Below are 13611 nucleotides of genomic sequence, written 5' to 3' on the forward strand. Positions count from 1 at the left end.
CTCCGACCGCTTTCGAACAATCAATATGTAATAGTTCTTTCAAAACATACTCCTTTTTTATTGCATAAAATTTAAATTCACAATCTGGAATAAACAGAGTTTGTAAATTGTTTAATAAATCTTTTGAGAAATTACCCGAAGCGGCTTGCAACATTGAGCCGACTTCATTAAAGGCTTTGTTTAGAACGTGAGCTATTTCATTGTTAGGTATTTGATCATTATCAATTGTTAATTTAACATCATGACTCGTGGTTTTATTTTTCTTAGGTATAAGCTTCGATAAAACGTTCCAGTTCTTTTTTATGTCATTTTCGCAGTCCTTAAATTTGTCCTGATAATACTTCTTTTTCAAATTTTTTATCAAGTTATTAGCTCTGTTACGGGAAAACTGATATTTATTCCACCAATAAATTAATGTTGTTTTTCTAAATTGTTTTTCTAAATTGCTTTCGATAATATTATGTAATTGAAAGCTTCTGACGAGAGTAGATAAACATGCTACAAGTCGTATTCTATAATCTATAACAAATTCATTTGCTATATACATTTCAACATAATAGATAAACAACCATTTTTTTTACCGTTGATTCTGCGCTCTGAAGATTAAGCAATATAATTGAAACCCCGTAGCCTCCGTGAATTAAAAGTAATATATAATCTGATCAGCAATCAGGCTAATTAAAAAATAAATCATCTGAAAGGAAAACTACTTTCAGAATTGGGACATTTCCCATTCACTAAATAAATATTTAGCTAATAGACCGTGGCTCTTTAACAATTATCACGTTACCAAACGGGATGAATGGCTAAATAAGCGGATGTTATTGTTGTAAATGTCAATATTACGCTATGCACTTTTTCGAGAAAGACTCGATGATGAAGCGACCTGAAATATCTTGGACTTTGCCGTTGAAGGGTGATAAACATCAAAATCAAATTATGAAATGGCCCAAATCGAATGAATTATGTGGACATTTAGTTTGGGCATGGACCTATTACGAATAGGTCCATGGTTTGGGGTAGCGCACAAGAGAGCAGGGTGAAAGGAAAATAAAAGGGATAAAGGAGAAGAAAGAAAGAAATCTATTGAAAAGAGATGAGTGGTGGTTCAACTCTAATACCCATGTTTTTACATTGACCCTTCCAAAGGTGGATGGGGGGGGGGGGGTGCACGTGCATTATCTTGCTGAGGTAGAGGAGTTCCGACACTGGCAAGCAAAACGAAATTTGCACCTCTTCTTCAACAGCTGATTTTCCAAACTGTAGTTCTATCTCCCCAAGTTGTGCACCCCAATACCACTTAAGTTCCACCTCCCCATGCTCAAACCAGCATACGCCCTCAGAGGGTCACGTCAGTATAAAGCACATTGAACTTGGTATTTCCAAAGGGCTCTGTATTGCACCACCTCCAACATCTAATTGTTGCAAATGTTCACATTTCACAATTACATGATCTTGAATTTCTAGGCGTCATGACTGGACTTCACATATCAGTTTTATTACATGTTGTATTCACAAATCTAAAATCAACTTATTCACTCTTATTCTCCATACCCAGTTACCCATATTGCAAAAACCAGAAACGCATTAAGTTTAAGAGATGGTCTATTGTTTTGGAGCTCAACTTTTTATAGATTATCAAAATTTATTACATCAGCTATTGAACAAAGATACTTGACCCATCTTCACTGCGCTGGAGATATACATGTACTTTTAAATGACATGCCCACTTTCCTTGATTTTTTTGCTATATGCTTAGGATTTTGGGGTGTTTCAACGTCCATCGCTGGATCAATATTTGATGAGTAAATCTATATTTCAACAAATTAAAGATTTCAAGTGGTCCTGTTTTGTGCGCAATGCAAGGAAATCTGGCAATTTACACTATAATTTCATCAATCAATTGTAATCTAATATTTGTATTGTAAAGAATTTAAAATGCAGCTTTATGAAATAATGGTGATGTATTTCGAGCAGTGTTTTCCTGAATTTGATTAGAAAATTGTATTACAAATTGAACATGGAAATATAGGAACCAGGGCACCATGCAGTGTCTTTTTCACCTCATCAACAAAACAGAAAATATACAATACTATTAAAAAAGAAAGAAATGATAAAGTGTCTTTCACATCAAAATTTTAATACGAAAAGCACCATAAAATCATAATTACATTATATTGTACTTGTGCCATGAAGACTATTTACAAATTACCTATTCACATGCCAAAATTAGTCTTGAGCTATCAAAGAAGCAGCCTGTTACAATTATATCAACTTAGTACAAACACATCATGTTATCATAGAAAAACTTTTTTTCTCTCTCTCTCATTATTCAAATTTAGAGTAGCCAAGAATCAAAAGATATGTATACTTTGATATACTTGTAAGAAAAATATTAGTAAGTTGCATATATCACTATTGCAAGATATAAGACAAATTGAAAATTAAAGTAAAGAATACATTGCTCCACATCAAAATATAGAGCAGCACATTATTTTAATAGCACCAAGTTGTTTTATTTTCTTAAAGAGAAATGTGAAAGATGTAGCTTTACAATGGAAATCAAACATAAGAATACTTTTTATTGTTCTCAGAGCAATTAATATTCATTTGTAAAATACGTGTTTTGAAAGGTGAGTTGGTTGAAACTGTTGTTTTATACTAATTTAGAACTATATTATACCTCTGCTATATATTTAGTACATCTTACAAAATACAAGTAAAAGCAACTTTCATATTCAAAAGTCATATTTTGGGGGGAAACTAAAAAAAAAGGTTCAGCAATCTAAATTCATTTGAACTGTGTTGACTATGCAGTCTATTCAACCAAGTTGTTGTAATAGGGCAATTCCATAAAGTATATACGTCTGACCCCCAATATGTGGGACCTTCATGAAATTTTCTGACTTTCTGATTTTCTTTTGACAGTCTGTAATGCTCTCAAATGACCAAAACTTGGTCAGTATATGAAGTAAAGTAAGACTTGAGAAATGGGGGTCGGATGTACAAAAAGGTTGATTATTTTATGGGATTGCCCAATAATAATAATAAAGAGAGGGAGAAAAAGAAGAACAAAAAGAAAAGGAAAAAAGAACACTAAAATAAAATAATACAATAAATAATATGTTTAATATGCCAATTGACTGGCTAGATGCCTGAAGGTCCCATTTTATACTCGTTAATATGACTCATCCAGGGATCTAACCCATGACCTCACATTCACAAGGTTGGCATTCTACCAGTGATCCGCAATGCCTGGTAGCTTTCTAAATATAACATTTACAATTAATTTCTGAGTTCCTACAATCAAAACAAATTAATTAATCATATATCATCTAAAAGAATGGCAATGAAATTCTCATTCAGTCATACAAAATTGTGTATTTAGATAAAGGAGCATAGCCCATTTAATACTAGTACATTAAACTCTTATCAACAAAATAATTACACAAAAATAATTCATGTTACTATTTTTCTATAGCTATTCAAAACTTTTCATGTCAAGCTATTTTATTTGATCCTGGGTGAAAAAACCCAAACACACACATACAAACAAACTTCCAACAATTGCAGGTTAATTTAAGTGTCTATCACCGTCAAATATTAATTATTCATAACAGTACTCATAAGAATAATTGATGAGAAAAACAATAAGTTAAATTCAATTGATTTGGTCAAAAGGGTCAAAGTCAACGCCAACAACAAAATAAATTGAATAGAAAGAGAAAAAAACGCAAACAAGCATGCTTCTAAAAATTTAATCCAAATTGGATGTAAAATAATAAAGATTATACCAGTTTGTAATTTCACAAAGAATTTTATGCAAACCACGGGTGATATGCAAATGTATAGAAATCTTTTCTTAAATTGTGCAAAACTTTAAAATGTAATAAATTTCTTATCTCACATCATCCAATAATGATGAAATTTTAAGTGTAATACTGTTTGAATTTGGTGTGGACTTTACCTCTAACAACAAAAATTTCATAGAAATAGTTAATCACTTGGGAATAATAAATTAATCTTTGATTTTGTTTAATTAGCTGCAGCATGGCAAATACATCCTGAGCATTTAGATGCAGCATATCTGCTTCCACATAAAGCACTTATAGCATATCTGCTATCTTGATAGCAGCTGGATCTTTCTGAAGTCCAATAAAAAAAACTTCAGACACTGATTGGGGAAATCATTAAAGACCCTAATGCCCAGTTGACACTTGTACACATTGTGGTGCCCGCATTGCCCTGCATTGATGCTTGCCAGTGTGGGACACTTTATGGCACGACTTGGCTGTATCAGTTCACATGTTGTCCCGACATGTTTGCGCATAGTTTACGCACTGTTCCAATGTGCTTTCAGCAAATATTCTCGACACCCTATTCTGTGATGTATCTAGCGCAAATTTAAATATTCCAATGTTCTGGAGTTGACACCCTCTACATTTGTTGATTAGGACGACTTACACTGATCACGTGGTCTGCACTCACAATCATTCGCGAACTATGCGTGAAGCATGCTTAACCTATGCGCGAAGTATGGGCGCCCCTGTCGTGAATTGCGTGCCACTCATAGAGATGTATACTAATATCTCTATGGTGCCACTACCCCTGGGGGTGTGTCTACTATTTTTTGCGCCATGAGATTTCTATTTCCATGCCATGCAATGGCACGACTAGGTTTTGAATATGTTGTGCATAGTTCACCAACAGTTCACAAATTTGCAATGTGTGCCAAAATTTTCAACATGTAAATTTTGGCACGCATTTCACGCACTGCCATGCACCTATCCGCAAGCTGGCACGCATATTTTGCGCATTGGCCCGCATTAGTGAGTGCCCATGCGCAAACTATGCGGGAACCATAATGCATGCAAGTGTCAACCGAGCTTAACCAAAGCTAAAAGTGAAATTGACCAATCCAAACCCTATAAGCTATTAAACATTTTTGTGCTTCTCACTGGCATGAACTTTGTGATGTCATACTGTGTCAGGAGATTTCATAGGTTTGTATCTACAAAAAGTCAACTATTTTCTTGATTTCTAGAATACAAATTTGCCCTTTTTTAATAATTTGTAGAGGAAAATGACATTGATAATATTTAGCGCTTCAACAGGTAAAAAACTTAGAGCTCTTAATCATGAGTTTTAATGATTTCTTTGTTTGGCTCTTTTTAATTGGCAAAGGAAAAAAACTGTTACACACAATCTTAATGCAGATATAGATAAACAGCTGTGTCAAATATGAGGGAAACATGGCAAAATAGTCCAGAGCAGTAGGTTTTATTATTCATTCAAGCATGCTGAAAACGCCTTCCATGACATTTCTATGTGCTAATAGGGAAAAAAAAAATTGTGTAATCTGGAAATTAAAAAAAAATTATAAATTTTTGTATGAGCCAACTTAGGTATTCTCAGCCCACTTGAAATAGAATGTCACAGACTTTAGGATGGTGATAAGATCAATAAACCCCACGAATTTGATCAAATACTCAGCTGGCAAGCGGTGAAAATGTATAAAACTTGCATTGTTGTACTTTGTAGTTAATAAGATTTTGATTGGTCTATTTGTAAATATCAATTTTTGTTTTGGTTGGGGTCTTTAACCATAACATCACTTTTTGAGTGATAAAACTTCTCACATTCTTGATTGGATTACGATTATTACAACCTTGAATTTTCTTGTTGAAAAAATACAATAAATATACTTCAAATCTTACAATAAATATAATAATAATGAAAAAGATATTAAAGATGGTATTACTATTATTATAATAATTACTATTTAACATAGTAATTATAATAATTATTATAATGGGTATTTACAATAATCTATTCTAAGGAGCAAATTACCCAAACGCCGTTTCCAGCACTGAGTGTGCTTGAGAAGTTAAATCAATATGTTGTAAACGGAAGGGATCAATAAAATTGTTAAGATTTGAAAATCAGTAGAAAAATTTAGTTTAAAAAAAAATTACCTTGAGAAAATGATTAAAAGAAAAAAAAAGAAGATTATTCACTCAATATGTTTGAAATATGTTTATGTTTGGATCACACTGAAAATACATCTAGAGAGAAAAGTATCCAATGGGTGTATAAAATGGAAACCCAAATTTCCATACCATATTTTTATTAAGAATATGAAGGTAGTGACAACTCTCACAACAAATAAATATTACTTGAAAGTAAAATTTATTGGCATGATACCTCTATTAAGTGTTTAGGATGATGAACACCTTAGTTAATATTTGACAAAATGAACATTCATGTATGTACCAGTAATAGAATAAGAACATAAGGAGCTTTAACCCCTCTTAATATTTCACAATATGTTTTTTGAAGAGTTTTGTACTTTAAAACAAAACATTGAGAAGCTTCAATTCTAACACAAAAACATTTTTTTTATTGAAGAAATGTTCTTAGGTCCCGAAAATAATTCCAATTCTACATGCATTGAAAGAGAACCAACTGCTCATTTGCACCGGTCTTTCCCAAATAATGGTGTTCAGTCACACATGGTTTTTTTTGTTAATGGAGTTGTACTTTGAAGTGATATAATTTGATCATCACTTCTTAGTAATCTTCTCATAACTAATAACATATTTGGGTTTCCCATTTTTTGTATACATCCAGTTTTTCATTGCATAGTTTGATAACAAAACTAAACATATTGTAATTTCACCTAGCTGGCAGAAGGGCGTCAGCTCAAGTACACACTAAGTGAATGTACAGTGTGCATGAGGGTTAACGTCCTTCTGCTTGTCCAACAGGAATGAGAATTGACATACACGAAAGATCCTAACGTCCTTCTGCCAGTTAGGTGATAATTTGTATGGTTAACTTACTCTGGATATTGATTTTCTTAAAATATAACCTCCCTGAACCATAATACATGTCCAAAAAACAACATAGTCACACTTCACCCTGCATCATACAAACATTCCTCACTTTAAATATATTTATAGTATTCATACATGATTTATTTACACTATGTTCACAGTTGGTATGAAAATACATTTACATGATAAGGATCAGTTAATAACATTTATATCGCCAGGAAGTTTCTTGGTTGATTCCACGCTTTGCCAGTCCTCAACTTTCCGTAGCTGCATAAAATGAAGGAAATGAAAAGAAAATTTCATTACTTGACAAGAAATAATGATATTGTATGAAATAGCATACTTTTAAAAAACTTTATTATTGTGAATTAATTAATTATATTTAAGACTTAACATTTTAAATTATGGTATGTTGCGAGAAGCAGAGCAGCAATGAAGTGTAAGTTTGCAATTAATTGCAAGACATGTACATGTACATGTATATATGATTGACTTTGGGACCTAAACTAGACTTACAATTCATTGTAGGTTTCTTGAATGCCGTATTAGTCTGCATGTAAATGACAAACTCTATACAACCTGCTTGTATTCATGACACAGTGTATTGGCGAGAGGTATCATTCATTAAAATATACATTTTAATCAAATCAATTATATAATATTGACTGGCCTTCAGGGAAACACCAAATATATTGTCCACAATAGAATCATATTTTCCCAAGTATTTAGACAAGGGCAATATATTTGATGTTTCCCGAAAGAAGAGCCAGTCAATATTTTTATTATTATCCAAATCAAACATCTCGAGCAAAATCGTGAAAATTTAGATATTTTACCCTTTCAGAATGTGATTCTATTTTTTCATGTTGAGCAGACTGTGCCTCTAAGCTAAACCATTGTGATGTATTTGCAATATCGCAGTATCCATCTTGATTTACGTTATGACATATAATGTTCTGCGCTGATCAATATGACGCGTATCTCTTTCTAAGCGTCCTAGGTACCCAGATGTGAGACTAGGGTAAATACAAAGGTATATTTTTTTCGCCGTCTCTACATGCACAGTCAGTACACGCAGATAGACCAAGGAAAATACAAATAATATACCTATCCCTTCCCGATATTTATGAAATCTAGGGCAATACGGTTATGTAAATGACCAGCTCAGATGTCTGATATGGGTAATTATTAACAATGAAATAAACTTAATTAGCCTTTCCTTTCTTCAGCAATCCCTGCAATATGTAAAAAATGCAATATTGCTCTTAACTTACTCTCATTTCAAGTTGTGTGTTGTTTTTTCTGAGTCCTGTGATAGTCTTTTCCATTGATTCAATCGTCAGCTTTAAGTCCATTAACATCCCTTGTAATTCTTCGAAGTTTTCACATGTTGGGCACGCTAAGAGACAGAAAAAGAATCACTATCTTTTGAAATATGAAGAGATAATTGGTGCTTAATTCAAATTATCTAACTTTCCTTGATTTGAGAGACTCTTTATTTTCATGGTTAATGCTGACTTTCCTTGATTACCAAAGAACCAAAGCAAACATTAAAAATTCATTGACTTAAAATCTGCTGGATCTTTTATTATATGACATATAAAGCTCTTCATTATTTCTAATCACATGTTCAAGATAATACTTAAAAAAAATCAAGAAATCAAAATGGCTAAAAGATACACTTTCGTAATAGAGAAATAACTATTTTTTCACAATTTTTATCCCTCATAATCAAAGCAGTAGTCATGTCCATTCTATACTCACGGCTACATGTATGTTCATCCACATTGAGTTTGGAATTGCCCTGACAGGAGCAATTATAGCCACCAGGATAATTTGAACAGAAATGATCGCATCCTCCATTTAACTAAATCAAAGATGAAAAGGGATATTAATAACTTTGTCTTAATCATTATGATGCTGTAACTTATGTACATTTTTATTAAAACATATGTAAAGATATATTTATACAAGTATTAATTTAGTGATTTACATCAGACAGGTTTTAAAAAAAGCTATCATAAAGTTTGTTGGAGACTGAGATGCTCAAATAGTTGAAGAATATGGAAAGAATTATATGTTCAAACACTTAAATCATAAGACTTGAAAATTACTTGCCTTATTGAACTATCAACAATATTTTGTCGTGTTTTGCATAACATACTCAATAAACTAAGCTGTCAGTTCTCTTCTTCTTCTTAACTGATTCTATTACACTAACTTGCATCAGCACCAATTTGGTCACATCTACTGAGTGGATTTATTGAGACGAACTTACCGTTGCACATTCATCTATATCTCTACACCTGTTAGATGCAATATGATGTGGTTCATACCCCTCATTACAGGAACAACTGAAAATCAAATAGAGGAATAATGCAAAGAAAAAGAAAAAGGAAATTGTAATTAAAAAAAACACAACATATTTGTTCTTTATTATTTGATAACATGTTTATCAAATTATATTCATAATAGAAGAGATCTGTTCTGTGATTAAGAACTATATTCTCTAACCCCTTGAGCGCAAATTGCTTTCAGTATAATACACATTTTTCACTGGGTGATTTCAAGTACGGTGTTGAAATCTGGTGTTGGTGTTGTGACAACACCAACACCAGCCACAACACCGTACTTGAAATCGGGCTGGTGTTGGGATGAACCTCGGAAAATATGACGTATTTCCGGCAGTTCGTGTTGAATGTCGTCTGCTGAACCCAGCACTGCGGCTGGTGTTGACGATCTACGTGCAATTTCCCCATTCACCAACACCAACCCCCAGGGATTGGGAAAATCATGATTTCAAGTTCGGTGTTGGTGCTGGTGTTGGCAATCTCAAGCTCGTGAACAGGCGGCGAACACGATGAAACATCCCCGTAAAATTAGCTTTTACAGTTAAGATGAGTACAAATCATTTGAGCTGTATATATTTTGATGAAGAATAATGTTCACTCTTTCGAATTCTTGAATTAATCAAAACATTGGTATTCTGTACGACGAGAATTTAATGCATTTCTCTCCGATTTCATTTTCGTCGTCGAGACTTCTCGCGTGAAGTTGAGATGATTTAGCAGCGCAGCGCAGAGGCATGACGTCATGTGCTATCGATAACGCAATCGGTATCATTCCTCTGAACTCACCTCGGTGTTGGAGCTCGGTTCAGCGGCCTTTTTACGCTCTCAACACCAACACCAAACTTGAAATCACCCATTGAGCTTAACTCAAATTGTTTCGGGCATAGGGCTGGATCAATTTAGAATTATTTTGTAGATGCAAATAAACCATCCCTTTTTTCTCTATATTTGAAACATGAACCATGAATTACACAAGATTATCCTCTGAATGAAGAGAATAAAAAATTGTAAGTTACTTTATTTTATCCTGTTGTAAAGCAAACATATAGCCTGCATGATTTACTCTCATGATTTGGACTAAAAATACATCAAAATGCATAGCTAATACTGTATTCAGAAATATGATATATATGGCTAAACTTACTTGTATCCTCCTGGATAGTCGGTACAGATATGATCACAACCACCATTATTCAGTTCACATTCATTTATATCTAAGAGGGAGAGAGACGAAAGAGAATTGTAATATATGTTCCTTCTGATTATGTTAGGGCGGGAGAAAAGAGGGGAGGGAGAGAATAAGATATAAGATGCAATGGTTTAAGAGTATACTCAATCATGACTAAAATTGAAATAAACAAAGAATACTATTTACTTTTCATTTATATTTTTCATTTGAAAATTGTGCATAACAAATTATTTTTCATATCTTTAAATAATGACTGATATCAACCAGTACATTAAATATAATGAAACTGGAAAACTAATTCATATAAAATGTGGGAATCTCGTGGTGTAGCGGTTCGACTCTCACCTTGCAATCAGTTTTGTATTCGAATCCAATCGTGGCCTAACATCCTTTTGGCAAGGTGTCAATCCACAATTTTCTAGAGGATTATGTATTATGCACACTGCATCATTGGTGTAAACGTTTGTTCTTTTATGTGCACAGGGACCGTGTTCATTGTTAGCTGCCATAGCACCTGAAGCTTCATAGCCCAGAGCAACAAATAGACAAGGTTCTTATTTATGAACACGGTCAACTCTCAAACATGCCTACCGTTAACTGCCCAATTCCCGGCTGTGACTACGCCACACCAGACCTTGATGCTGCCATCGTAGCTGCCCTTCTAACTGCCCACAGTACCATTCACACCTCTGGACAAGCCGCCAAGGTCGAGAAGGTCAAGAGACCAACGATTGCTGCTGCTGGCACCAGCGAGGAATGGGCGTACTTCAAGTCGCGGTGGTCCGACTACGTTGATGCCACTAAGATCACTGGGAAAGACAAAGTTGTCCAGCTTCTGGAATGTTGTGACGAGCCCCTACGGAAGGACCTCACGCGAGCTGCTGGTGGCAGCCTCACCAACAAAACTGAGGATGAGGTGCTGACAGCCATCAAGAAGCTTGCCGTACGAGAGGAGAACACCATGGTTGCCCGCGTGACACTCCACAACATGCGTCAAGACAGGGACGAGACAGTTTGCAGCTTCGGCGCCCGTCTGCGGGGACAAGCGGATATTTGCAAATTCATCATAGCTTGCCCTGCCTGTAATGCTGATGTCAATTACACTGACGCAATCATGCGGGATGTGCTTACCAGGGGGATTGCCGATTCTGAAATCCAGCTCGATCTTTTAGGGGACAAAAACCAAGACATGGGCCTGGAAGAGGTTTTCCAGTTCATTGAAGCGAAAGAGGCTGGTAAACGCTCTGCCTCCTCTCTCCTCGACTCACACACGGAAACGGCCAGTAGCTCCTCCTATAGGAAAGCTAAGCAGGCATACCCAGGACCCAAGGACAAACAGGAACTGTGTGCCTACTGTGGCAAGAAAGGACACGGACGGAGTGCCCCAGCTCGTGTCCGCAAGATGCAGTGCCTGGCCTATGGACAGAAATGTGGTCACTGCGACAAGTTCCACCACGTGGAGGACGTCTGCCGCACCAAGGGCAAGCCAAAAACGTCACAGTCGACCTCCTCGGGTGAGCAGGAGGGGGCCATCTTCGATACCATTTGTGCTATCCGTGACCTAGGACAATCACATGGCCTCCCCATTGATCACCACGTATATGATGACATTTCCCAAGCATGGCACAGGAAGAGATCAACTCCTCAGCCATACCTCAATGTGACTGTAAGGGCTGTTCCGGAGGACTATCGAGCCCTCGGGTTTAACCTATCATCCCCCTCACAAACCAGCGCCATCCCAGCTATGGCGGACACTGGGTGTCAGAGCTGCCTCGCCGGGTTAAAGGTCCTACGCCGCCTTGGGTTACGTCAGCAAGACCTCATTCCTGTCACCATGGCGATGCACACCGCAACTGAGGGCGGTATTACGATCCTCAGAGCCGTTCCCCTACGCCTCTCTGGCCAAGATCCTCTTGGCCACATGGTTGAGTCACGGCAACTCACTTATGTCACAGACAGTTCTGATAAGCTCTTCCTCAGCAAAGAGGCCTGCATTGCCTTGGGGATCATCTCAAAAAGCTTCCCTACTCTTGGCATGACACAAGGGGCACACCAATCAGACAGAGCAGCCACCCTCAAGGAGGTTCCCAAGCGGGCCGCCTGTCCCTGCCCTCGACGTCAACTGCCCCCACCACCTCCTACAAAACTGCCATTCCCTGCGACTGACGCAAACCGTGAGAAGCTCCAACAGTATCTCCTAGATTACTACCAGTCCAGCACATTCAATACCTGAGAGCATCAGCTCTTGCCACTCATGGATAGCCCCCCGATGAAATTGATGGTAGACCCAGATGCGGAACCCGTCGCTCATCACACACCTGTGCCGGTCCCACTCCATTGGCGTGATGCCGTCAAGGCTGATTTGGATCATGATGTGCAGTTGGGCGTGCTGGAACCTGTACCCATTGGGGAGCCTGTTACATGGTGCCACAGGATGGTGGTGTGTGCTAAGAAGGATGGTAAACCGCGTCGAACAGTCGACTTTCAGGCCCTCAACGTCCATGCTACACGTGAAACGCACCATACACCATCACCCTTCCTTCAGGCCCACTCTGTCCCTCATGGGAAGAAGAAGACGGTATTAGATGCATGGAATGGTTACCACAGCGTCCCCATATGCCCAGAGGACCGACACCTCACCACTTTCATTACCCCATGGGGCAGGTACCGTTACAAGACAGCCCCTCAGGGCTACATTGCCTCCGGGGATGGATACACCAGGCGGTATGATGAAATCGTCTCGGGCATCCAAAATAAAACGAAATGCGTCGACAACGTCCTCCTGTGGGCTGACACGGTGGAAGACAGTTTCTTCCAGGCTGTTGAATGGCTGGATATCTGCGGCCGCAACGGGATTACCCTCAATCCTAGGAAGTTCACCTTCGGTGCGGATATCGTTGAATTTGCTGGCTTTGAGATCACGCCCGTGTGAGAAGTACTTAAAAGCCATCCTTGAATTCCCGACGCCCACCGGCATCACAGACGTGCGCTCCTGGTTCGGCCTTGTCAATCAAGTGTCCTCCGCCTTCAGTATGGCTGAGAAGATGCTCCCATTCCGTGACCTCTTGAAGCCCAACACACCCTTCATATGGACCACAGCACTCCAGACAGCTTTCGACGAGTCCAAAGCCACCATTGCCAGCGAGATTGAGGAAGGCGTGCGCATTTTTGATCCACACAAACCCACCTGCCTCGCGACAGACTGGTCCAAGAATGGCATCGGATTCTGGCTCCT

At 37.4% G+C, this 13611-nt stretch overlaps 1 protein-coding gene across 1 annotated transcript in view; it reads right to left on the reverse strand.

The window, feature by feature from the left end:
• Positions 1-6194: 6194 nt before the first annotated feature.
• Positions 6195-13611, reverse strand: part of LOC129256843 (fibrillin-3-like) — a 98003-nt gene continuing 90586 nt past the window's right edge. The window contains exons 21-25 of the mRNA XM_064097530.1: positions 10332-10401; positions 9115-9190; positions 8601-8703; positions 8111-8235; positions 6195-7103 (exon numbers count right to left, since the gene is read on the reverse strand). Coding sequence (XP_063953600.1) covers positions 7029-7103; positions 8111-8235; positions 8601-8703; positions 9115-9190; positions 10332-10401 — 449 coding nt within the window. The 3' untranslated portion in view covers positions 6195-7028. The remainder of the gene's footprint in view (positions 7104-8110; positions 8236-8600; positions 8704-9114; positions 9191-10331; positions 10402-13611) is intronic.

Source organism: Lytechinus pictus, chromosome 3, assembly GCF_037042905.1.
Source record: "Lytechinus pictus isolate F3 Inbred chromosome 3, Lp3.0, whole genome shotgun sequence".
NCBI lineage: Eukaryota > Metazoa > Echinodermata > Echinoidea > Temnopleuroida > Toxopneustidae > Lytechinus > Lytechinus pictus.